The following is a 27,419-nucleotide window of genomic DNA, read 5'->3' as shown; positions in this document are numbered from 1 at the left end:
CAGAGGCGTTCATGAGAGGGCAGTGTCAGGCAGAGGCGTTCAGGACAGAACAGACCAGGAGTTACAACCAATTTGGGACCTGTGCTCTGATACCATGTCAGGCCAGGGTAACTCCTCATTTGAACGAGAGAAAACACTGATTGATTTATTCATTAGCTAGCACTTTATTTATACAAATACAAAACGGATCAGTTCATCTTCTAGATGACTGTCCGGCTTCACCTCATCCGTTTCGGATTAGGTGTCAACAGTAATGGTAATGGTTACAAGTACAAGTTAACTTTAGTGATCAATGATTATAAATGTTATATATCGAATTTTGAAAGCTTGAAACTTTAATATTGATGAATCATGAGACTCTCTTTGTTGTATGTTACTAACTTGTGGACATGGTTGATGAAGATTATAACTTCTAGATGATTGGTGTTATATGGTTCAATCCATGTTTTTATGCTTTTTATATCTAATTCATCATTCTACATGCTTTTGTTGACATATATGCATCAAAATATATATTATATAAAAATTCGCACCTGGTTTGGGAGCTTTTGAAAATGTCGCTCCCTGCTCCCACTCCCAAGTAACCTTGGTCTCGTTTCCCTGTAAGTTATCAACCACAACTGAAAGGACACTTCAACGCCTGCTACAAGCTACAACCTGCCCTAGCACCACCCTGCCACCCTGAAGAGTTCTCAGGCCACAACCTGAAGGTGTCTCCAATCACCTGCCTTGCACCACCCTGCCACCCTAATCAATAGGCGAACCACGTTTCACAATTTTCAGACTGGACCCCCTATGCCTTGAATCAATATATGAAGATAGTAAATAAGAGAATGTTGCTTTGCTCAAAATAATTATCTTGTCAAGTCCTGAAATTACACTGTTGACAAACTGTATAATCCTATTCAACCTTCACAAACCTGCTCAATCTGACAACTGTACTGTCCAACTACTGATCACTGCATAATGCTATCCAACTGATCATTGTCCAAGCTATACCAAACAAATCAACCTGCAATGGTCACTGTACTGCACTGCTCATGTAAGGATAAGCATCATATGCTCATGAGACAATCAACATATCATACTGTTGCACTATACCAAATTGCTCATAATGCTGCAAACATCTGGCACTGCTATCAAATAATGACACAAACTCAGGTGCCTCAAGTCATCCCTATGACCTGCCTCTAATGCTCTCAAATTCTTCCCACAGAGAGCTACCAACATATGTCTTTTCACTTCTACTGATTAGTAGTCATACACTGTTGTCCATCTTTCTCATGTCAATAGACTGTATAGAACAAAGTGAGACTTGTTGTCCTGTAAAGTTACAATTATGTCACTAAGACAGTACACCTCTAGGTCATCGCTCTGAGTCACTTGATACAAATTTGTAGGTTATTATAGTCGTCAAAGTGTTACTCTTCTATTAGAAATCAATTGTTCAGCAGAGATACAAAGTACAATGAGATAATCAAGAAGTTCATTGAAATTTGAAGAATATCTCTAATAGTAGTAGCTGATGCAAATACTAAATCACTTTGGCTCTCCAAAATCTGCTCTTGCTCTTCAATATTCTCTCTCTCTCTCTCTCTCTCTAGACTCTCCAACTCTCTCTTTCTCAAGTTCTAATTCTCCTTTCACAAGCACAAGTGTGTGTATCAAGTGAGAATGAGAGGCAGGAAGAGCAAGGAGGTCTTCATGAGGGAGTAGTTCCTATGCCTTGAGGAGGAGTTACATATGCCAAAATAGGAATGTAACTTATGCCATAAATGAGAGGATTGTAACTTATGCATTTAGGAGAGAAGTGTAACTTATGCATTAAAGAGGTGTAAGAGGAATCTTTTTATGACGAGTCATTAAAGTGTGTAAGAGAGTGTAAGAGGTGCGTAAGAGCATTAAAGAGAGAGACGAATTAATCATAAAGGAGAGGAGTGTAACTTATGCATTTAGAAAGAAGTGTAACTTATGCTTTAAAGAGGTGTAAGAGGAATTTTTTTATGACAAGTCATTAAATTGTGTAAGAGAGTGTAAGAGGTGCGTAAGAGCATTAAGGAGAGAGTGTTGGTCAAAGTTGTCATTGATATCAATATGGCATTGTTGGAGATGACAAATATTCTTGTGCTGCCATGAATTACCCTTTTGTGATGTTGCCCTAACCTCATGCAAAACCTAGGAGAAAACCTTAAGCATGAATTTGATGCATATTCAAGTCTCATGATGCATATATTCCCTAGCTACATTTATATCCCTATCTATGTGATGAAAAGCCCTAGATTGTCGATGCATGATCTAATGATAAATAAAGAAAACTTTACAATGAAACCCTTCTAGGCATAATAATACACATCGATGAATCCATAGCCCTTATGTTAATTTTATGGTATGTTCTATGCTTAGAGCAGTTTACTTATCTTTCTTATTATTATCCACAGATTAGCAATCACATGTACATAAGTAAAGTGCAGATAGAACATTAAACGATCAACAGAAAACAAGCCAAGACAAGAGACACAAGATGTGGTGGCTAGCCAGGGACAAACCCCACAATGTGTGGGGAAACCCTTTGATCAAATCTTCTTTTATCTTCAATAATTCAGTAGAGAGAAATAGTACATAAATCTGATTTACATCAGCAGCAGCAAACCCTAGATCAGCATCATTGACATCAGTATCATTGGCATCAACTGGCATCATCATCATCGGCATCACCAGCATTATCGGCATCACCGGCATCATCATCATCGGCATCACCGGCATCACCGGCATCAACATCATCGGCGTCACTGGCATCAACATCATCGGCATCACTGGCATCACCGACATCATCGGCTTCAACTTAGGATCTCTCCTCCTACTAAAACCCAAAGACAAGTAGAGAGAGGAAGAGATCCAAGTGTGTGTAGAAATGACTTGAAGTCTTCTTCTATTTATACTAAAATGTAGAGGTTGAATAGACATGACGTTTGGGCTTCTTGAGCCTACATAAGTTGTAGGTCGGCTTGATAATAATTCCATAATCAAAATAAATTCATATCTCCATGAATACTTATCGAAATCGGATGATCTTTAGATCAATCCTACACCTCTCAACGAGAGGAATCTAATAAAAATATTATCAATCATAAATAAGATGACCCACATGAAGTTTGGCCCTAGTTGCCAATTTTAACACTCCCTCGCAACTAGGGAGAACTTCATCTACAATCTATCTGTCGATCGCTACTATTCATCCATCAAATGCACTACCCTGTACAACTTGACCCTTGCCCTGCTCTACTCTATTCTATCTGTTCTGCTTTGTCTTGTTTTGCCCTGTATTGATCTGTACTGCTCTGCTGTGCTTTGTTCTGAATTATGAAGAACAAGAAATAATCGAGGATGTATCATACTAACTCAAAGTCAGTCTCAAAGTATGTACCACTGGTCCCAGACTAGTCTCAACCAACCCGAAGTCAACGTCATAGTGAGTACAACTCCTACCACTGGTCCCAGACCAGTGTCATCCTCCATTGACTCAAAGTTAGTCTCAGAGTGCGTACCATTGCTCCCAGACCAATCTCAACTGACCCGAAGTCAGCGTCATAGTAGGTACCACTCCTACCACTGGTCCCAGACCAGTATCGCAGTCTCAGAGAGTGTACCACTGGTCCTAGACTAGTCTCAACCGACCCGAAGTCAGCGTCATAGTATGTACCACTCTCATTGGTCCTAGACCAGTACTGTATTGACAAGAGGTCAGTCTCAGAGTATGTACCACTGGTCCTAGACCAGTCTCAACTGACCCGAAGTCAGCGTCATAGTGGGTACAACTCCTACCACTGGTCCAGACCAGTATCGCAGTCTCAAAGAATGTACCACTGGTCCCAGACCAGTCTCAACTGACCCGAAGTCAGCATCATAGTATGTACCACTGTTGATAATATCGGCGATATTCGAAAATATCGCGATATTTTCGGCAAAATGATATATCGCCGAGAAAATATCGCGATATTTTCTGTTTTGATAATATCGCGATATTTTCAAAATATCGGCAAATATCGGAAAATATCGGCAAAAAATCGCGATATTTTGAAAATATCGGCAAAATATCGCGATATTTTGAAAATATCGGCAAAATATCGGCTATATTTTAAAATTTGAAAAAATTATTTTTTATGCTTGCCGATATTTGCCGATATCTTGCCGATATTTTCGCCGATATTGCCGATAAGATATTTTCTAGACCCTCGCCGATATTTTGCCGATACCGATATTTTCAACACTGGTATGTACCACTCACTGGTCCCAAACCAGTACTACACTGACCAGAGGTCAGTCTCAGAGTATGTACCACTGGTCCCAGACCAGTCTCAATCGACCTGAAGTCAGCGTCGTAGTAGGTACAACTCCTACCACTGGTCCCAGACCAGTATCATTGATCCCAAATCAATGAAGGTCATCCTAGCATAGGGAGTATGGTAGATACAACGATGCGTCCATCGATACTACTATGGTCCCTATCCTCATTTCCCTGGAGAACACATCATCCAGGCCTCACATGAGAGCTAATCATCCTGCTACATAATCATCATGGAGAACACATCATCCAGACCTCACAAGAGAACTAATCATCTTGCTACATAGTCGTCATGGAAAACACATCATCCAGACCTCACAGGAGAACTAATCATCCTGCTACACAATCGTCATGGAGAACACATCATCCAGACCTCACAAGAGAACTAATCATCCTGCTACACGGGAGAGCGAATCATCCTGTCCCACAAGAGAGCGAATCATCTTGTTTACAGTGCGCACCACAAGGGGAGGGTGAGTCACCATGTGGTCGTATGTTGCTCCAGTAAGAACCGCAAGCCCCCAGAGCTCCCGGAGCTCAATGTATGCAACATGCAGGACCCTTTTACAAGGGTCTCTCAACGACTCCAAGTCGTTCGGGAAAATCACAAATTTGATCTTTCCCCGGGGCTCTAACCTGTACATCATCTCAATGCGATCGAGCCTCCTTGCTCATCGACTTACCATATCCCAGATAAGGCAGTATCTAATGTCTATCTGCTGGAGCAATCATTGAATACGGGATTCCTCAATAATCGAATCCCACCTCTGGTTGTCACAGAGAATCACAGTGGTATTCATCATGTGTACTCACAGAAGAGTTTCCACAACCAAGCAACTTCATGCGAGGTCACACTCGTAGTTATGTATCCGGTCTCGGTGGTACTTATAACAACCGATTTCTGCTTCTTGCTCATCCATGATATCGAAGCAGAATCCAAAGAGAACCAACATTGGGAAGTGCTCTAGTGATCCTCCATAATGCCTGCCCAGTCAGCATTCGAATAATCATGCAGTTTTCATATTTCCGGCAGTGTATCTCAATCCGTGAGAGATTGTGCCCCGAAGACATCTCAGAGGATTCTTGGCACCAATCCAGTGAGGCTCAACCAAATATGAGCTCACCATGCTAACTGTAAAACATATGTCCGGACGAAAGTTCACCAAGAACATCAACGTGATTGAGTTTATGAAACTCAGAGGCATTTCCCAAATCTGGTCCGACATCACTACCATATAACTTCTTAAAGTTAATATCCTTGAGGTAGTCACAGGCTTGCAGTTTATCATTCCACATTCGAATCCAACTCCCTCTTACTTCTGCAAATGAGAGGGTCTGCACCTGTCAGAAATAGGTCATCCTTATGAGGTGCCAGTATGAGAGGTCTATCATCCACAACCTTCGGGTAATGGTTTGGATCGGTTTCACTCCTAGTGAATCTCAGCGCCACCAAACAGCTATCAATCCTCTCATACTACGCCTAGGGTGTTTTGCTTCAAGCCATAGAGGGCTTTCTTCCACCTGTATACATGAGATTCCCGTTCATGAATCTCAAACTCCACAGGTTTGGGAAAACCTGTGGACCTGCTACATGAGGGGAATGGTCCCCTTGTAAGATTTTCCTTCGGTATATCTTAGACATGTATCTTCATGCTCTTTTTGAATTCAGGCATCCCTGTCACCATCTGACTCATAGACCTCCGGTGTTGTGTCAATGGACATGGTCCCCAGTGGACTTCCTGCAACTTGATACAACCCTGAACTCAAAAACATCTTTGAAAAAATCTATTTTCAAACACGTACCTTTCCATCGATGAGTGCCACCTTGTAACCTTTGACTTCCATTACTGAAACGGACACCAGGTTCTTCTTGCGATCAAGTACATGAAATAGATTCTATAAATGAATCGAGTTACCTTCATTTAATTGAGGGGTAACATTCCCTACACCCTTAGATCTGAACTTCCCAATGAAGTTATCTTTAAGTAGGCTATCAGAAACTTCCACTGCGCCATTCTGATAATATTCTCTGCTTCCACTTCACTCTCGGTGGATTTGAATCCATTGATCCTTTTGTCTTGTCCCAACTATTGTCGGTGATTGCTCTTTCACTCTTGCTGGGGCATTGTCTTCACCTCACCTTTGAAACCATGTTAATTTTATGGTACGTTCTATGCTTAGAGCAATTTATTTATCTTTCTTATTATTATCCATAGATTAGCAATCACATGTACATAAGTAAAATGCAGATAGAACATTAAACGATCAACAGAAAACAAGCCAAGACAAGAGACACAAGATGTGGCAACTAGCCAGGGACAAACCCCACAATGTGTGGGGAAACCCTTTGATCAAATCTTCTTTTATCTTCAATAATTCAGTAGAGAGAAATAGTACATAAATCTGATTTACATCAGCAGCAGCAAACCCTAGATCAGCGGCATCAACATCATCGACATCAGTATCATCGGCATAAGCCGGCATCATCATCATCGGCATCACTAGCATCACCGGCATCATCATCATCAACATCACCAGCATTACCGGCTTCACCCGGCATCATCGGCTTCACCAGCATCATCATCACCGGCATCACCGACATCAACATTATCGGCTTCACCCGGCATCATCGGCTTCACCAGCATCATCATCACCGGCATCACCGACATCAACATTATTGGCTTCACCGGCATCATCGGCTTCAACTTAGGATCTCTCCTCCTACTAAAACCCAAAGACAAGTAGAGAGAGGAAGAGATCCAAGTGTGTGTAGAAATGACTTGAAGTCCTCTTCTATTTATACTAAAATGTAGAGGTTGAATAGACATGACGTTTGGGCTTCTTGACCCTACATAAGTTGTAGGTTGGCTTGATAATAATTCCATAATCAAAATAAATTCATATTTCCATGAATATTTATCAGAATCGGATGATCTTTAGATCAATCCTACACCTCTCGACGAGAGGAATCTAATAAAAATATTATTAGTCATGAATAAGATGATCCACATGAAGTTTGGCCCTAGTTGCCAATTTTAACACCTTATCCTTATGTAATGATGCATGAATAAATGTTGATTGGCAAATAGGATGCCCAAAGCACTAATCCTTGGAAAATACCTTGTTGAATGATGCTCATGATGACAAAAGCCCTAATCCTAATAGGTCCATTCCATTAATGTCAAGCCTTAAAGGAGCCTTTACCTTGAATGCCAAAAACATATAGACATAAAATTCTAAAGGCTGCCATGAATAAAATAATTATGACAGTTCACGAAATATAATTTTATGGATGGAAATATGACCTCATTTAAAGGTGGAATTGGTATAGGCTTGTAGAGGACATTTTCCTCTTTCCAACAAGTTATTACTTGTCCTCTAACTCCTCATAGGTTGAGAGAAATTGAATTTATAAGATAGAAGCTTCGCAATTTTTTGTAAGCCAACTTATGTAGGCTTGACATGTCTCACCAAGTGGCGTGTCTATTCATTATCAGTGTTGCGAAAATTGCGATAACATCAAAAAATCGCAACTTTTTCATTCGCCGATAAACTCGCCCGATTACTATGCATTTTGTTTTCAGAAAAATCGCCGAAAAAATCGCGATTTTTTCAAAATTATCGTGATTCGATGGGAGATAATCGCCAAGTTCCCAAACAGTGCGTTTTATAAGCAAAAAAAAATGATTTTTTTTTTTCATTTTGAACAGACAGCAGCATGGTTTGAGAGCTGAGGAGAAGAAGCCTGGAAGGCATCTACTAGGGCAGAGGAGGAGGAAGCTTGGAGATTTTAGCATCCCAAGCAAGAGAACTTCGTCTTTGGATCAAATTTCTTCGGCAAACCGTGGTTTCCAGGTATGGGCACCAAATTTGGCCATTTTGTTTTGGTTTTTTTTCTTGTTTTTGCTTGGGTTTCTATAACCCATTGATTATCAATGATTTTTGAATGGATTTGATGGTGTTTTTTTTTCATTTTTGTTGCATAGAGTGGAGAGAGTTCATTTTGGATTGGGTTGAGGTTTTTTTGTTTGTTTGTCAAAAATTCAATGTGTTGTCATATATGTAATTTTTTATTTTTTTTTGTAACTTGCAATTCTTATTGTGCCATAGGTTCAACTTCAAAGTTCAAACTTCATCTTACATTAAAACTCAAGAGTTCAACCAAGTTACAAACATGCCAAGGAAATTGGACCCTCTGTGGGAATTTGGTGAACCTGATGGAGGGTTTGATAGTTTGAACTTGTCTTGCAAGTTGTGTGGGTAGCATATGTCGGGGGGGCTTTATAGATTGAAGTATCACCTTGCACAAATCCCCAGACATGATGTAAGGCCTTGCAACAATACAAATGCGGAAATCATCCGAAGAGCCATGAGATCATTGGAAGAATTAGAGCAAGAGAGAGAGGCCAAAGCAGATCTGAAGAAGCAACTAGCAGGGAATGTGTTAGGAGGTGAATATGGAAGTGGCACTAGTTCTACTTTAGCATCAATGTCTACAACCAACCCTATAGCTGCCTCATCATTTTTTGTTGCTAGAACCACGCCTAGTTCACAACCATCTATCACTTCAATGCTTAAAAAAAATGAGAACGAACAAGCTGACAAGTTGTTGGGCAAGTTTCTCCTTTGGAGTGATACTCCTTTCAGCGTTGCAAGAAATAATCCATTTTTCGGTGCAAGAAAATTCACCAACAACAAGGAGTTGGTGCACCCCGCCATTACACGATTTGCCACCAATTTCATTTCTCTTCAATCCCTCTTGAATTCTATGTGGGATGTGAAGAGAATGTTTCTTTCAAAGAAGTTGTGTGCTTTGACAATGAGCCGCAAAGAGGTAGAGGCCATATGTAGATTAGTTTCATACCAGGAAGACTTTTGGGCGGGAGTGCAGGAGGTGTGCACCGTTACTGAACCTTTGGTAAAGGTTCTTTGATTAGTTGATGGTGAGAAGCCCACAATGGGCTATTTGTATGAGGCCATGGACAGGGCCAAAGAATCCATTCAGACCTACTATGACGATAAGGGAGATGAGGGGTTTCAGAAACAACTCCTCCTATGGGAAGTGATTGATGAACGATGGAACAACACACTCTATCGTCCCATTCATGCTGCAGGGATCTACCTGAACCCCGCATTTTCTTACCCATGTGGGTTTTTATTTGATGTTGAGATCATGGATGGATTCTTAACCTGTGTTCAAAGGATGGTGTGATCTCCAGCAGAACGTGCAGAAATCTCCAAAGAAATGGAGATATACAGGATGGCAGGTGGCACATTTGGCTTTGAGATGGTTGTAACTGATAAGAAGACTACAATGCCAGGTATTTTCAAATTTCATTGTTTCTTCAAGTTCATAACTTCATACTTTGCTTCAACTTTCAAATTTCATTTTTTTCTTATGTTTATCTTATTTGTATTTTTGTTGTAGATGCATGGTGGACTCACTATGGTGCTAGAGTACCACATCTGTGAAAGCTTGCCATTTGAATCCTCAGCCAAACATGTAGCTCCTCAAGATGCAAACGCAACTAGAGTGTATTTGAAAAAATACACAACAAGAAGTGCAACAAGTTAAACTTAAAACATTCCAAATTTCCAATTAATTTTTTGAATTCATTAAATAATATTTTTTTTTATAATTATTATTTTATGATCTTTGTACAGGTTGGAGACCCAGCGACTTAATGACATGGTCTACGTCTATTACAATCTTCGATTGTAGGTGAAGCAACTTGAGAGGATACCTAATATGGAGGCCATCTCATTGGATGGGATTGTCACCACTGCTACATGAAAGGTTGAGGCCGAGAGGCCTCTCATGGAGTCTGTCAATGATTGGTTAGAGCAGGAGGTACTGGAAGGCGTAGAGGGGGAGGAGGAGGTGACACCACCTACCCAGGCTACCCCTGCCACAAGTCGGGATCTCTGTTATTAACAATGTCTTTTATTTCCCCCAACATGGTATCCATTTGCTCATACACCTCGCCAATCACTGGTTTGTCTGTATCTGCAAACCGAATCATGTTATAAATTGGCTTGGTGAAATCCAATACCTGTCTCACAGTTGTCCAAAACTGCCCATCAAGAGCAGCCTCCTCCACCGTTTCAAAACCTGCAATGTCAGCTACATTTGTAGCCCTTTCCTTTAACACCTGCCAATTTGGACTTGATACCATGCTAGCTAAACCCTCTCTTACCTTCAAAAGGCGCCTGAAGGTGAGGTAATAGCTACCAAATCTAGTCCTCGCAATCTTCAGCAACTCCAATCTCGAGTGACTGCGGAAAAGGCCATGGGTATTGCTATGATTTGTAATAAATTTTATCATTTTTTTTCCTTTCTTGTACAAATCACCAATCCATTGGTATTGTTCATTTTTGTTTTTGACAATATCATGCAACAGAAGGTTCAATGTGTGAACCAAACATCCAGACCAAAATATGTTCGGGTATCTATCCTCAATAATTGCTCCCGCTGCCTTACAATTAGGAGCATTATCAGTGATGACTTGGATGACATTGTATGGGCCAATACGCTCAATTGTTTCAAGCAATGCTTCTGCAATGTTGATAGCGGTCTTGAACTTGTCTGAGTAATCATGTGCAGCTAGAAAAATGGGACCACTTCGGGACATAGCAAGAACACTTATCAATGGCTTGCCTTTTACATTTGTCCATCCATCAGATACAATGGACACCCCATTGTCAGTCCAAGAACTTGTCATTTTATTCAAAGAATGTGATATTTTTGCTTTTTCATGATCAAGGCCACCAGTTCTTGCCTTGTCATACCCAGGGCTCTTGTATCCTTTAGGGGCATCATTTATGGCAGAAACCATTTCGTGCCAATAAGGTGAGCGTAGAACATTGAATGGTATCCCATTTGCATAGAGGAACCTGTAAATTTTTGAATCCACATCATTCCTACACCCCTCATCAAGGAAATCTGATATGGTTCTACGACGTAAAGATGATGACCCTGAGCCTCCATGTCCATATCCACTGCCTTGGGAGGATGCTGAAGGAGTTCTTTGTGAGCTTTCAAAGAAACCCCTTGATCTTTTTGCTCTGTATTGGGCGTCCTCCTCTTCCTTTATGTATTTGGCTCTATCTGCTGTTGACACCGCGTTGCAAGTTTTGATTCCTATTTGTTTCTCTCCATCCCATGCCCTTTTCCCGCAAAGGTGTCTTCTAGCACGGGTGTATGAGCCTGTGTAATCAGTGTTGCAACGGGGGCAATGAAATTTAGTGGTTCCACCCCCTCTCCCTGTTTCAGCCCTCTGAACATATTTCCACAATGGAGTTTGGTCTTGTTTAGTTTTTTGACCCTCATGTTCACCCTCCTCCACATCCTCCTCACTGGGGTTTTCACCTATTTGACTTCCTCCGGCTTCTTCATCCACCTCTTCAGTTTCAGGCCCCCTCCGTTTCCTACTCTCCACCACCATAATAACCAGAAAATGGACCAGGAAGAGGAAAATGCCAATAAAAATCCCCAGGTCCATCGTGTTTGATGTTTGTAGGGTTTGAGTCTTGAATCTGCAAATTAATTTAGTTTATTGGGATTAATTCATTTAATTTATTAATTTAATTTAAATTAATGATCTTTAAACTCAAACAGGTAAATTAAACTAACCAAACTAACTACCTAACCAACTAAACTAACTAAATGATTAAGTTACTTACCTTTGCAAGCTTGCTCCTCACTCCTTGGCACTTGCTCCTCGCTCCTCAGCTCTGGCTCCTTGCTCCTCAGCTCTTGCTCCTTGCTCCTTTGCTCTTCCTCAGCTCTCAAGCTCAAGCTCAATCTCATTGAAATGATTTTTTTTTGGCCCATTGGGCTTATAAACCAAAAAAAATTAGTTAAATTTTTTTGTTTTTTTGGGTCCGGCGGAATTTTTTTCCGCCGAACCGCTCCCGGTTTTTTAAAATTCGCTCCCGGAGCGTTTTTTAATGCCCGGGAGCGATCAGGGAGCGATCGCTCCCCGATCGCTCCCAGGCATTAAAAAGCGCTCCGGGAGCGCGGGAGCGATCGCTCCCTGAAGCGCTCCCTCACAGACCAGGGAGCGCAAATTTTTTTACAGGAGCGCGCTCCCGAAAATCGCTCCCGTCCGGGAGCGATTTGAGGAGCGCGCTCCCGACCCGCTCCCAAGCCGCTCCCGCCCGGAGCGCGCCTCGGGAGCGGGTTCGAAGGGGGGGGGGGGCGCTCCCCCGCAACACTGGGACGTGGTCTACCTCTTGTAGCTCCTAATTCTTCAACTTCTAGAGCACAGCAAAGTCCACTGCCAACTCCACCAGCATCTGGAGAGAAAGGGAAAGCTATTGCATTTTCTCACAAGAGGGGCAGAGGAAATCAGTAGTATTAGTTATTTGGTTCATTTCATTGTATATGACATTATGATTCATGATATGAGATACATTATTATATTTTTTGTTGATATTTTGATGCTGAGTTGGGACTCAGGAGTCGGGACTTACTATTCAGGACATGATTCACTGTTATGTGTGATTTAGCACTATAAATGATATTACACATCTTATATATTAGTTCTTTTATTATATTTGTGTGTCAATGTATTTATTTTATGTTGTAGATGCTTTAGATATTAAAAAAATTGAAAAAAAAAAGAATATTTTTGTATTTTACAATTTTTTCCCGATTTTTTCCCCTCGCTGATTTAATCCCGATAGCGATTTTCACAACATTGTTCATTATAACTCCAAAACCAATATATATTGACGTCTAAACACCTTATTCCAACATCAATCTCGGTGAAGAATACGTACAAGAGGCACAAAAGTTACAGGAGGCCGAGAGGACATAGCAGTTTACTGTTTGGGCTGATCTTTGTGTTGGGTTGTCATTCAAAGCTAAATATACATAGCTCGGATCACAAAATTGTTGGACAGAACTGTCATTTGGAAGCTTGGATTATATATGCTACAAACAACAACCTATGGAGACTTGTTTTGTAGCTCGGTGCCTAACTGTGAAGCTCGGACTAAGAAGGAATAGCCACCTGTGGGTAGCAGACCAGTAGAGCTCGGACAGACCTGAAGTATCTACTGTGGGAGGCTCGGATTTTTTGAAGGTTGGACCTGTGGTGAGAAGACAGTCACTTGTCTACTGTAAACAGAGAATAGTCTCTTGCAGAGGCTCGGACCTTTGGTCAAAGAGCTCAAACCTGTAGCAGTCCTGTAAAGGCTCGGTGAAGGCTTGAAACTCAGACTTGCTAACTGTGGTAGCTCGGTTTATTAGTAACCTCACCTCAAACCTGCTGCTACTATACAGTGAAGTATTCAGATTTGTATACAGTGAAGTATAAAAGGTCAAATATACAGTGAAGTATACAGTGAAGTTGCTACTCGGTCAAGTATACAGTGAAGTTGCTACTTGGTCAAGTATACAGTGAAGTATAGAGGGACATATTTGTGGCAAATTCTGTGTTGGGTCAAGCTCGGAACAATCATCTTGTGGTAAGCACAACTAAAGGATCTTTAGGCCCATATTGGCAAAGCTTGTGAAGATTTGGACTACATCTTACACCTGTAGAAGAAGTGCAGACTTCGACCTATTTTAGAAAGTACATTGGAGCAACACCTTGAAAGCAGTCCTATAGCAGCATCTTGAAGCAGCATACTAAGCATAATTTGGAGAAGTTTTTGAGACAGCCTTTTGAGCATTCTATAGACATCTTGGAGCTGCCTCTTGAGTATTTTTGGAGCACACCTGATTATCTTTGAAGCAGACTTGAGTTGGACAGATCTTGTTGTTGGAGAAAAACCTTGAAGACTATTTTGAGCCTTGAAACCTTGTAGATCTTGGAGAGTACTTTGGAGCTAACATTGAAGACCCATTGAAGGATATTGGAAGCATCTAGAAGCTGACCTTGGAGACATCATTGGAGACCATGATGCATTGTTGAAGCCATCATGAGGTGACCTTGGAGAATTTGTTTGGGTGCTATGAAGAGTTGTGGAGACACGTTCTGAGAAGACAAAGTTGTCATTGATGAGCTAAGTGCTTTGGAGATTGTTTGAAGGCATTGTTGAAGGTGAAGATTTTGTCAAGGTTGGTTGCAGAAGATATTGGGAGCCTTGAAGAACTATTAAACATATCTTGAAGAACTGAAGTTGTGCGTTGGAGCCCTAGAGGATAGGAGTCCTCAAGAAGACCAGGTTGGAGCCTGTACCAGTGAGAGGATTGAAGCCTCATAGAGACAAGGTTGGTTGTTAAAATTGGCAACTAGGGCCAAATCTTATTTATGGCAGCTAATACTTTCCTTGGATCCCTCTCATCGAGAGATGTAGGATTGATCTAAAGATCATCCGATTCCGATAAGCTATGTTGCCAGGAAACGTGGGTGCGGGGACGGGGACGGGGACGGGGACAGGGACGGCATTTTTGGAAACAGGGTGCGTGGGTTCGTCGGGTAATATAATAATATTAAATTTTGATAATTATATTTTATAAATTATAAATTTATAATTAATAATATATATGGAATTTGAATTTGTATATTTTTTCAACTTTAAACAAGAAAACTTTAATGATAATCATTTAAACATGTTTAGTCTCTCCCATATAAAAACACAATTTTTTCATAGGAGATTCTTCTCAACCTGATAGTGGTCTAGACTTTTCTTGATGTCTAATCATCCACATGCCCCATGCATGGTTGTGCTCTGTGGTAAAGCAATCCCAAAAAGTTAAAATAGTGGCAGCCTTACCCTTCCACAAAACACGCTTATTCATTTAGGCATATTTTCCTAGTTTTAATCTTAACATGATGTTATCAGAATGCTGTGAGAAATCGGCAGATTTTGATACTTAATTTAGCCATTTTCCAAAATAGCCCTTCGCCATTTAACAGCATCAGCGGATTACAGCTTATGGCTGGTCTCAATCCTACTTTCTATTTGACCGAAGATGTTTGAACCTGTATGTGCATTTACAGTTTATAATTTGATGGTTATTAACTTATTTGGCTCGGGAATGAATGTTTCATAAATCATTCCAAATTGATTTACAAGAATCTGCAGGCTCAAATTACAGGGTAAGAGGTCTCTTTTCCAGTTCTGGTTTCGATGCCATATAATATTAAAGGCATTGAAGATCCACAAATACAGGAGATTCATAATTTAAATTGAGACTCTAACAAACCTTGGGCAATAGTTTTGAACTTGTTTTTATAAATTTATAGCATAAGACTAATGGAGAGACTGATCATAAGAGTCTCCTGCGGTAGGAAGGGACTCATGAATGTGCAAACAGCTACCCTTTTTTTTCCAACTATGGTCATCACCTTATTAAATATTTCCACAAAGCTACAGCCAATATGATATGATATTCTGCTTGTGGGATTGTACACCCATAATGTTCCTTTTATAGTATTGAGATATCATAATCATATATGATTTCAGAATACTGTGTCGCTCATAAGTTTTGAAAAACTTATCACTGTTGATAAGTTTTTACAATGATTCATTACCCTTGAGCAGCACGTCATGCCCACAGAGCAATGCTAAAGCATGTGAACAAAGACAGTCTTTGGAAACTGTAATCTTTGGAAATGATGGCAGAAAATTTCCTTGAGAAACATTCAGAAGACCTTACAACCATCTCTGAAGGACAATCTAGACCAATGACCATCAATGACTCCAAAAATGATATCATTTGTTTATGGCATATATTCTATATTCTATGGCATATCATTCGTTTATGGCATATCATTTTTTAAATTTCAATAAAAAAAATTATTTGAAAATTAAATTTTTAATATAGTTTTTTTATGAAGAACCCAAAGAACCCAACTCGAAGAACCCGAAGAACCCAAGCACACGAAGAACCCGAAGAACCCGAAGAACCCAAGAACCCAAGCACCCGAAGAACCCAAGAACCCGTTAAAGGAAAAGAACCCAATTTTTTTTTTTGAAGAACCCGGTTCTTCATGGAAGAACCCGGTTCTTCTGGGTTCGTCTGGGAAGAACCCGTACCCGAATCCGGTACTTGGGTGCGGGAACCCGGGACGGGTTCGAGAACCCCACCCCCGGGTGCGGGTACCCATGCAACACAGCCGATAAGTATTCATGGAGTTATGAATTTATTTTTGTTATAAGACAATTCGTCAAGGTCGGCCAACAACCAAATAACCCACACATGTGCTCAACATTTTAGTATAAAAGGAGGTGACTTGATAGTCATTTCTACACACACTTCTCTCTTGATTTCTCTCCACTCACTTTGGGTTTTAGTGGAAGAGAGATCTAGGAGGAGGATGCCCTAGCCACAGTCCTAAAGGATGTCTAGCTGCAGTCTGCCCTAACCAAGAGGACGCAGTCAAGTTAGAAAGAAGAGAAGCCCTAACACTATCAAGGAAGATGGCCCTAACCTATACGCTGGTCTCTACGCAGTCAAGAAGGAGGCCTATAGTCCTATACGCTAGTCTCTACAAAGACGTAGTCATGGAGGATAACAACATGCCCTAGCCGCAACATAAGGAGGCAGGAACAACATGAAAAGGACTGTTTCAAGGTCATTTTAGGGTGACAGAGCTGCTGTTAGGAGGACCGAGGAGCTGGGCTAGAAGGCTGCAATACAAGGTCTACTTCAACAAAGAAGAGGGGACGTTAAGGTCACCCTTGTGATTGTTTGAAGAGGCAGCAAGGTCTTTGTTTAAGCTGCAAGCCTGTAAGTATTGTTTTGATGGCCAAACAGCGCTATACATGGAGTTGTAAGTGTCTCCTCAAACAACGAGACCACTCACCTTGTAAATAAAGGGAGGCCGCATAATTCAAGGTGAGTATGGCATGATCGTTGGGTTGTTGTAGGTTACAGGAGGATGCCCTAACCAGTGACCGAACTTTGTCCATGAACAGCAGTACAGAGGTATGTATGTTCTCCATCAATGACTTGTGTTGGGTCCATGATTTTGGATCAGTTTGGATGGGATGTTCTTGCAGCCTGTAGTAGCCAAAGTGGAGGGGCAGACTTGGTGGTTAAATAATAAATGCTCTAACCAATGACAACGTCTATAGTGATTATTCATTGATGTATTAGACACTTGGAGAATCTGTTAGCAGCCATGTGGAGGGGTTTCTTAGGTGTTGGACACTGCCACATAGAGATAGCAAGGTCACTTGGTGGAGAAAGCAATAGGACAGCAATCAATGACATGATGCAGCAAGGCTACAATGGGACAGCAACAATAGCATAGTACTACAAACTCATTAGGACAACAGCAATAGCATAGTACTACAAACTCATTAGGACAGCAGCAAGGTACAGCATGCCAAACGGGACAGCTAAGCAATGGTGCTTGTTGCAGCATAATAGTGGGACAACAGTATGCCACATGGGACAGCGGTGGCTAGCATGGTGCAACAATGACACATGGGACAGCAATGGCAGCTTAAGCTACAGCAGTATGATGTGTGTAGCATGGTTATGAGGTTCAACATAGTGATGATGGGTGCAACATGGTGCAGCACAGTGAGGTCACGCAACATGACGACGAGGTGCAACACAATGATAAGTGAAGGAGTCACCTTGGAGAATCAGTTGAAGCAGCATGTTTTCAACTGAGTTCAACTATCTCATGTATCATCTTCTCAGAGATGATCTATGCTCTTATTTAGATAAGTCAAAGTGTTGACTTTTGTTGTAAATGTATTATCTCTCTTTCTCTCTCTCTATTGAACTATCGAAGAACATATAAGAAGAATTGATCAAGGGTTTCCCCACATTGGGGTTTTTCCTTGGCTAGCACCACATCTTGTGTCCTCTTGTCTCGGCTTGTCTTCTGCGTTCTATGTTTATGTTCTATCTGCAATTTACTTTAATGTTGATGTGATTGCTAATCTGGAAAAGATATTGAGCTAACTGTGAAAATTGAAATAAATTGCTCTAAGCATAGAATATACCTAAAATTAACATTGGTCCTTAGGAAGATAGGGTTGGAGCCCTAGAGGTTGGAGCCTTGTGAAGTCCAAGTAGGTGTTTGGCAAAATACAGGTTGGAGCCTGGTGGATTGGAGATTGGTGTTTGTTGATTTTTTGGGTAGCATCGGATGTGCTCTATCTCCGAAATTTTGTGGAGGGGCTAGAACACATGAGATCTCCAAGACCCATAAATCATTTGGTGAAATTCCAACCGGATTGTGTTTTATTAAAATAAGTAATATTTTTAATGGGGTTCCTAAGTCTAAACTTAGGAAAATTAAAATATTAATGGGTATTAATGAAAATATGGGTGAGAAGCTTCTAAGAGACAAGGATCAAGTCTAATTTAATCTTAGCCATTGATTAGAGATTAGATCACAGCTGTTGATTTCTCAATAGGAAAAGTATAAATGGAGGCTTGGGGTCAGTTGGAGAATACACACAGAGAGATTGAGGAAATCGATTCTATGAGGTGAGAAGTTCTCAGGAGGAAAATCGATTGGGAAGATCTTGCAGTTGAGGGGAAGGGATAGTTCGGGAATACTGATAGAGAAGTAGAGAGAAGCTTGTGGAGGCAGCGCAGTAGCCAGGACAGCTGACGCTGGGCTAGTCTCGGCCCACGCAGCCTTGACGCAGAGCCAGAAGTGCCAGCGCAGAGGGAGAAAGTTACCTTCCATGCAAAGAGTCAGAACTGTTGGGAAAGCTGACGCAGTGGGCAAAAGAGCTGACGCAGAGCCTCAGAGAGCTCCACACAGGCCCATGCAGTTACTGCGAAGGAGCAATGCAGTGGTAGCCGGGGCTAGCTAGTTTTGCTGCCAAATCAGTCGAAATCTGTCAGGTGAAGTGAGATAAAACTTACTCAAGTTTTCCGCCATTGTATTTCTCTGTCACTGGCTAGCTAGGAGGGAAACCGACATTTGTATTCAAAACTACTACCTAATAATAGAAAACCCTCAGAACTATTGCACCGGTTTTCCCGCATTGGGTTTTTCCGGGGACATTTAGCCCAAAAATAAGTGTCATTTGTGTGTTTGTCTCAATTATTTTTCAGTACTTGATCTGTATATTGGTGTAGGCTACAATGTATTTGCATTAATATTTTCCGAATATTTCTGAAAATAACTTGTTAAATGAAGAACCAAAGTAGGTAATGCAAATCAGTGTACTGCAATAGGATTTCTAACTTGTTCAATTCCAAAATTTTCACATGGTACCAGAGCGATTGCAGATCAAGGAGGACTGAAGCCATCAATGAAAGGACAGAGGAAAATTTTTGCGTGAAGGCAGTTGCCCTGAGGGACATCACAGTTCAGGCCAAGAGAGCAGAGGAGGGGTGACGCAGTCACCAAGGGAGGCTCATGCAGAGCCTGCGTCAGCCTGATTGGGTGATGTTGTTGCTGCAAAGGGAAATGCAGTGGTTACTGGGCCAGTGCAGAGACTACTGAGTCTCGTTTTTCCAGCTGCCGTGGCTAGAGGTGCAACACAAATTTTATCTGGATTTGCTGGTGGGGTGTTGATTTTGTTGGTGCATAACAATACCTAGTGGGTCAGAAGCAAAGTAGAGGGAATCAGTTGCTCAAAAGATTTATTGCCAAGAAATCTAGATCTAGTGTTGAGCAGTAACAAAGAGAGATCAAAGTGGGGTGGTTCAACAGTGGTTGGCAAAAGGATTTCCATGAAGGAAATCGAAATTCAGAGGGAGCTTGTTCCTTAGAGGATTTCTAGCGCCAAAGAAATCCAGATCCGAGTTTTACTGGGGCAGCAGCGAAGGAAGGAGAAAAGAACCAGTTCGACATACATTTGAGTAGAGATGGTCGTTAATGGATTGAGGGATCAGGACAGGTTGGATGGAGCATCCAACTTTGTCATCTGGAAGGCCAAGATCCTGACAGTTTTGGATAAAAATCGCATCAAGGATTATGCCTTGAGGATGGTTCTCAAGAAGTACGAGGAGGCTCAGGCAAAAGCAAAGTGCATGATCTTGGACGGGGTCAAGGATCATGTGATCCCACATATTGTTGAGAAAGACACAACAAGGGAAATGTGGGAGGCCTTAACCACATTGTACGAGGGAACTTTCGTTCAGCAGAAGATGTTGCTTGAGAGTCAGCTAAGACAGTTTCAAATGTAGAAAGGAGAAGAAATCGATCCCTTCCTTCTCAGGTTACAAAGGATCTGTGACCAGCTAACTTCTGTAGGGTCTACACCAGATGTTGAATTCATGGTCGGGACTGCCCTGAATGCAGTTACTGAAGACTAAGAAACCTTTGTCCAAAGCATCTTGGGTACGGCTTCTCTTCCCAATTGGGAGGAGATGTGGGCAGCTCTTCGACAAGAAGAGATCAAACAATTGACCAAGGCAGGAAGCAGCAACAAAGGGATCAGAATCAAGGAGGAGGAAGAGGAGGATGCAACTCTCGCATCCGCGGGATAAGAAGGGCGGCAAAAATGAAAGAAGAAGGACATATCCAAAGTCAGATGCTTCAGATGTGGAGAAATGGGTCATTTCGCCATGCAGTGCCCTCAGAAGAAGGGCAAAGAAGAGAAGTCTGACTCAAAGGCTACTCCAACGAAAGTTGACGGAGAGGACGATAATGATTGTGCCATGAGTGCTCATGTACCCCTCGAGAATAGGTGGGGCAATATTGAGCTGTAGTCGGCAGGACTATAGTGGGGGCAGGATCCTTGAGGTGCCCAAACTCTTGGATCACATATGGCTACGAGAGCCCTTAATGACAGTAGCAGAATATGAGAGTCAGTTGTGCGAGGGATGATGGAGCAACAGTGGCAAAGCTAGAGTGCCAAAGTCTGAAGCAACGCTATAGAGTGTTGCAGCAGTGCGGTAGGCACAAAGCAGATACAACAGTGGCGCAATAGCATCAGAGGGTTAGCATAGATTAGCAGCAGAGGTAGCTTCAGTATCACGCGATATCCAAACTAACTAGCATGTAAGCTTTTGGGTGGCTTTTCAGTTGCTTACTTCTCAGCAACTAAGTTGTGGTGCAACAGTTAGAAGTGGCAGTGCTATAGGCAGCATGATGCAACATATTGAGAGAGAGTTGCAGTACAGATGTAGTAGTGACAGTGCCAGTGTCATGGGAAACAGTACAAAGAGCAGCAGCGCATTGGATGAAGGGCAGCAGGTTGAGCATCAGCAGCGCAAAGGACCGATGTCGTGGATCAGTGTGATACTTCTACTAGGAAGTATTGCTAGAGCACATTCCTCACTAAGAGGGAGTGTTGATTTTTTGGGTAGCATCGGATGTGCTCTAGCTCCGAAATTTTGTGGAAGGGCTAGAACACATGAGATCTCCAAGACCCAGAAATCGTTTGGTGAAATTCCAGCGGGATTGTTTTTTATTAAAATAATTAATACTTTTAAAGGAGTTCCTAAGTCTAAACTTAGGAAAATTAAAATATTAATGGGTATTAATGAAAATATGAGTGAGAAGCTTCTAAGAGACGAAGGTCAAGTCTAATTTAATCTTAGTCGTTGATTAGAGATTAGATCACGACCGTTGATTTCTCAATAGGAAAAGTATAAATGGAGTTTTGGGGTAAATTAGAAAATACACACAGAGAGATTGAGGAAATCGATTTTCAGAGGTGAGAAGTTCTCAGGAGGAAAATCGATTGGAGAGATCTTGCCATTGAGGGGTAGGGATAGTTCACGAATACTGACAGAGAGAAGATTGTGGAGGCAGCGTAATAGCCCGAAGAGCTGACGCTGAGCCAGTCTGGGCCCACACAGCCTTGACGCAGAGCCAGAAGGACCAGCGCAAAGGGAGAAAATTATCTTCCACGCAGAGAACCGGAACTGCCGGAACAGCTGACGCAGTGGGCAGAAGAGCTGATGCAAAGCCTTAGAGAGCTCCACGTAGGCCCATGCAGTTACTGCGAAGGGGCAACACAGTTGTAGCCAGGGCTAGCCAGTTTTGCTGCCAAATCAGTAGGAATCTATCGGGTTAAGTGAAGTAAAACTCACTCAGGTTTTCTGCCATTGTATTTCTCTGTCATTGGTTTTCCGAGAGGGCAACTAGCATTTGTATTCAGAACTACTGCTTAATAATAGAAAACCCTCAGAGTTGTTGCACCAATTTTCCCGCATTGGGTTTTTCCGAGGAGCTTTAGTCCAAAAATAAGTGTGTCCTTTGTGTGTTTGTCTCATTTATTTTTTAGCACTTGATATGTATATTGGTGTAGGCTGCGATGTATTTGCATTAATATTTTCCGAATATTTCTGAAAATAACTTGTTAAATGAAGAACACAAGTAGGTAATGCAAATCAGTTTACTGCAGTAGGATTTTTGACTTGTTCAATTCAAAAAATTTCACAATGTCTTCATCTAGGGTTGGAGCCCTGATCTATTATTGTACATGTAAAAAGGATTCAAGTCCTCGTCATTTCTGATTAATAAAATTATTATTCTATCATTGTTCATTTTGTGTTCTAATTATAAGTGATCTTAACTAGTAAAAATAACAATTGAAAATAAATATTGATTCTCCCACTCTCTCAATATTTCCAACAGAGAGGAATGAATCCATTAAGAGAGAGAGAGTAACATATGCATTAATTGAAGGGAGTTACATATGACATGATTGAGTCTCATGATTGAGAGACTTGAATTCTTTTTAATAATAATATAATAATATTAATGATAATATTGATGATTAAGTTGAAATTGCTATTAGGATTGATTGATGATCAGAAGGGATTTTCCATGAACAATATTGTATTACTAATTGATGCAAGGTGATTTAATATTTTGGAAAGTCATACTTGAGACTTTCTATTTTTAGAAATCCTATTTTTAGACATTTTAATTTTAGAAATTCATCCCTGAGCTGCCAATTTTCAACAGAATTCGAATGGCCAAGAGCCTGAAGTGGTCAAAGACAGATGTAACCAGAGAAACTCAAAAGATTGTATGGAAAAATGCCAAATTAGACAAGGTCTTGAAATAAATATGGCCAAAGGCCGGATTAGACTAGCTTTGATACCAATGTAACGAACAGGGTTTGTATACGCGGCAGAATATTCAGAATATCTGGAATACATAAATATCCATTATAGGACAAGTAGTATATTTATATAAAGAATGTACAAGAGATAAGAGATTTGAGATATATGGCTACAAATGAGGACCCACTTATATACCTACGCAGGTGCCCCTTCATGAACGGTCATGACTTTAAGACATGCCTCTTAAGTAACTAATTATTATTTAATTAATTATTATTATTATTATATATTATGTTCATAACACAATATTCTGTTGGGTGAAACAATTATCAAGACAACATGCTCATTGGAGTCTCCATATCAACACAAAGTCATGCAGGAGATACAATTCCTTGAAAACATTTACTTTAGAGATTAAATACAGCTATTTAATGAAATTTTATGATAAATATTTTGCAAAAAATTGTTTAATCACAAAGTTTTAACTGATTATAAGAGCGTAGGAAAAACTTTGAAAAATGGAAATGTGTATGCAGAGAAGAGGAGAAAATGACAGCTGACTAAAGCCAACATAGAAAGAACAAACCTGTGTTAGAGCAAGTGGAAGCTGACCCCATTTACGCTGAAAGGTGGCAGGATCAAGTGTTGTTTTAGGACTAAGTTTTAGTGCAGGAATCTGTGGTGCACTCATGACAGGGCCTAACCCAAGCAAATCATCAATGACAGAACCCGCCTGTTGAATCGATGCAGGAGGTGTTGCATTTGGCACTGCAATTTCAGATCCAGGTGGAACAGTTGTAGGAGATGGAGAATGGGAAACAAAGGAAGTAGAACTGCCAGTGTAGTCAGGAGCATTATATGATAAAGATCCATTTGTAGCATGACCCCGACTTTCCTCCTTTTCTGATGCACTTAATAACAGATCATTGTCAGTTGCTTCGACTCTTTGACTTGGGAGGACATTGTCAGTAGATCCTGTGGTAGTAGCCAAAGAGCCCATATCTTCTGAAAATTCAAATGGTCCCCGGTGTTCCTTATCAATAAACATATATGAAGGCTACAAAATGTCCAAAATTTTCAAGTTAGTGACATTACCTCTACCAAAGAGAACACCAACAATTTAAGAACACTGAATGATCAAAATTAAAACATGCTGCAATGCATTTAATAAACAGAACTTATGGAAATGAAGCAGAGACAGTCGGTCTATTTTGTGTTAATTTCAGTGTGGATGAATGTACATTGTAAACCTATCCTAGATGAAATTCCACGACGAGGTATTCAAACACATTTTGGTATTTCAAAAAGTTTCTTTCAATGAAACACCTTTGAAACATGGCTGAAACATTTCAGTAGCATTTCATATTTTTGAAAGGCAATTTTGGCCTTTTCCACTTGTGTTTCAACCACAAAAAATCACCAAAAAAAAACATTGAAAGAATTCAAAGAAAGAATGCTAACACTAATTTCTTAAAAATCAAGTTAAAAATAGAGGATTTGGTCCTCTCTTAAGGATAACTCTGTTCTTGGATTTATTTCTAAATTTGAAATTTATGAATGGTACTCTGAACTTTTTATGTCTACTAGTTCCTTTTTCATATAACTATATTTATCTGTCTATCTATATATCTGTGTTTGTGTGTGTATTTGATCTACGTTGGATGTATTGTATCCTGATTTTCTAAAAATTTGTTGTATCCCTTTCAGATACCATATTTATGTCAGTTCCCATATTCATGTCCATGAAACTTATATGTGAAGACATATTAGGTGGCAACCATAAAAAGCAATACCAATTAAGCAAACCAATCATTGAGTTAAGCTGGACATAGTAATCGTAGGATTTTAAGAGACCAATAGATGCACTCCTTAAATTTAGCCTGGTAACACTATAAAAGTACTTTCATTGTCTGCAACAGGCAGGCGAATAACATCACTAGTGAAGATGGATATCAAATCTAAACGATACAAAAGCTCAGAACAAATACAATAAAAGGGAAGAGAAAGACACTGGTGGTTGAATCAGTTTGCAGCAAATTCAGGTAATTTGGTGTAATGTACATAAATATACATTTATCACACAACAACAATGACAACAACAAAATATGAATAAATAATAACTAATCACCGAAGGTCATAGCCTTTCACCCTCATGACTAGTCGATATTTCTACTGTCAAGAGAGGGCTTGTATATCATCACTCCTATTATTCACATACAAACATATTCTGCTTATCCTAAATAAATTTCCTTCTATTGGGATTGGGAGTTGTTATGGTTATCAAACTTCACTGTTCGTGAGTGGTATCAAAGTCTCTCTGATCCTGGCCTTTGGCCACCTATTTTCTCAGAGCCAATCTAAAAACCTGATCTTTGGCCATATCACCTGTTACCCCTCTTCCAGCAGGTGTACCTATATCAAATTTTCTCACAATTTAAGGATGAACATTAAAGAAGAGTACAGAACAGCACCCTTGGGGTGGCATATTGACACAATTTTAGAAGTTTGCTACAGCAGAGGATGTACACGCTTTGTTTCTATTATCATGTTTCAGAGGGGATAAGACATCATACTGCTGAGCATCCTTCAGGACTATGCTAATACAGAGCAGTTATATATGAGCAGAGTTGTTTGAGGATCAGTTGAGGGCATCAGCAAGGAAAAAGCATGAGTACACTACCATACATGCATGTTTTGAGCAAGGTCAAAGTGAAGCTGTGTCAGATCATGAAAGGCAAAATTTGTGTAATTTCCTACCTTCTACTGTAGCAGAAGTTGAAGCTCAGTTATGTTCCCCTGGCAGCATGTCTATGATGTGTACACGTTGGGAAAGAGGAGAATGCAGCTGAAGATGTTATATCTGACACTGACTGACTATCCACTGGTGCAAGAAAGGAAAGAAGATAATTGTCAGTATGTCCTAAAGTCAGCCACTACCAGTGTTATTGTACCAGAGTTGGATTTGAAGCTAGCAACTGGCATTCTTGATGGTCTTATCACAACATTTGAGGTGCCAAAGGAAACAGCAATAGATCTTCAGTAGAAATTGGCATAACAGGAATCACCAGATGAGGCTACATTCTGGGGAGAGTATCTGATTTCTTAGATAGATATTCTTAAACCAAGTGGTTCCTCAAAGCTGAAACGCATATCATGTTGGAAAATGTAACTAGTTTCATGTTGGAAAATGTTTCATGATCTAATTCTTGATTTAATTATCATTTGCTTCATTGAGTAATTCAAATTTGCTTTATTGGTCATTAAACTCTCTACGCACACTTTTCTAATTTGATCATTTAAGTGAAATGGTATTTCGTTGATTGACACATCTAAGACATTTCACACTTAAAGCAATTTGTTTAATTTGTCAAATCTACATCTCACTTGGAGCGCTTGTGTTAACATTGCATCTAATTTGCATCTCTAAAATTTACCTCCAAGCATAAGCTTAGTTGATAGATATTTAGGACACTTCCTCAACTATCATTCAATCTCCCTAAATTTGAGTTTGGAGCAAAGGTTAAAACGTGTGACCTCACAGTTCTCTTGTGGCCAAGTCCCTTGTAGGAACAAAGGCATGCAAGTTGTCTTGAAGTCCTAGGTGGGTATCGTTAATGAGGCCTTAGCCTCCTCATCCTAGCCTTCTTGCAACCACCTCAGTCCTTACCAAGTTGAAGGAATTGAGGGGAAGTCACACCTTAGAATAGGCTTTAATAAAACTTACCAAGACCTCTAAGTTTCACATGCTCACTTACATCTTGGTGTTATCTTGCAATTGGTTATCGTATTGCTTTGAGTTGTGAGCATTCCATTTACTTGCAAACAGTTTATTCTATTACTCTTGTACTTGTCAATTTCATGCTCATGGTCCTTTGATGTCATTTTATTATATTTGAGCATTTCTCTTCAAAGTGCAAGCTCTATTTGTTTTGCAAATCATATTTACATTTTATTGTTCATATCTCAAAAATGTATCTAATCTATTGTAGTTTTAATTCACTAACACTTGTTTTGCAGCTTCCTATTCTTGTAACTTGAAAATCATATCTCATTTGCAAATATTGTGATCTATTTGAGCATATTTTCTTGCAAGTTATATTTAAAGGCACTGGTCTCTCACAATTTCTCTTGTAGGATATCTTGTTAATTTATTGAATCCATATTGTCGATGTT

General features: G+C 40.3%; 1 protein-coding gene across 1 annotated transcript in view; it reads right to left on the bottom strand.

Moving 5' to 3' along the window:
• Nucleotides 1-27,419, bottom strand: part of LOC149258729 (beta-adaptin-like protein A) — a 343,309-nt gene that overhangs the window by 38,527 nt on the left and 277,363 nt on the right. The window contains exon 10 of the mRNA XM_089416053.1: nt 23,833-24,303. Within this exon, the coding sequence (XP_089272179.1) occupies nt 23,833-24,303 (471 nt within the window). The remainder of the gene's footprint in view (nt 1-23,832; nt 24,304-27,419) is intronic.

Source organism: Pinus tabuliformis, chromosome 6 (assembly GCF_031772625.1).
Source record: "Pinus tabuliformis cultivar Carrire ecotype Pingquan chromosome 6, CPIR1, whole genome shotgun sequence".
NCBI classification, from domain to species: Eukaryota; Viridiplantae; Streptophyta; class Pinopsida; order Pinales; family Pinaceae; genus Pinus; species Pinus tabuliformis.
This window is presented reverse-complemented; position numbering and strand designations above follow the sequence as displayed.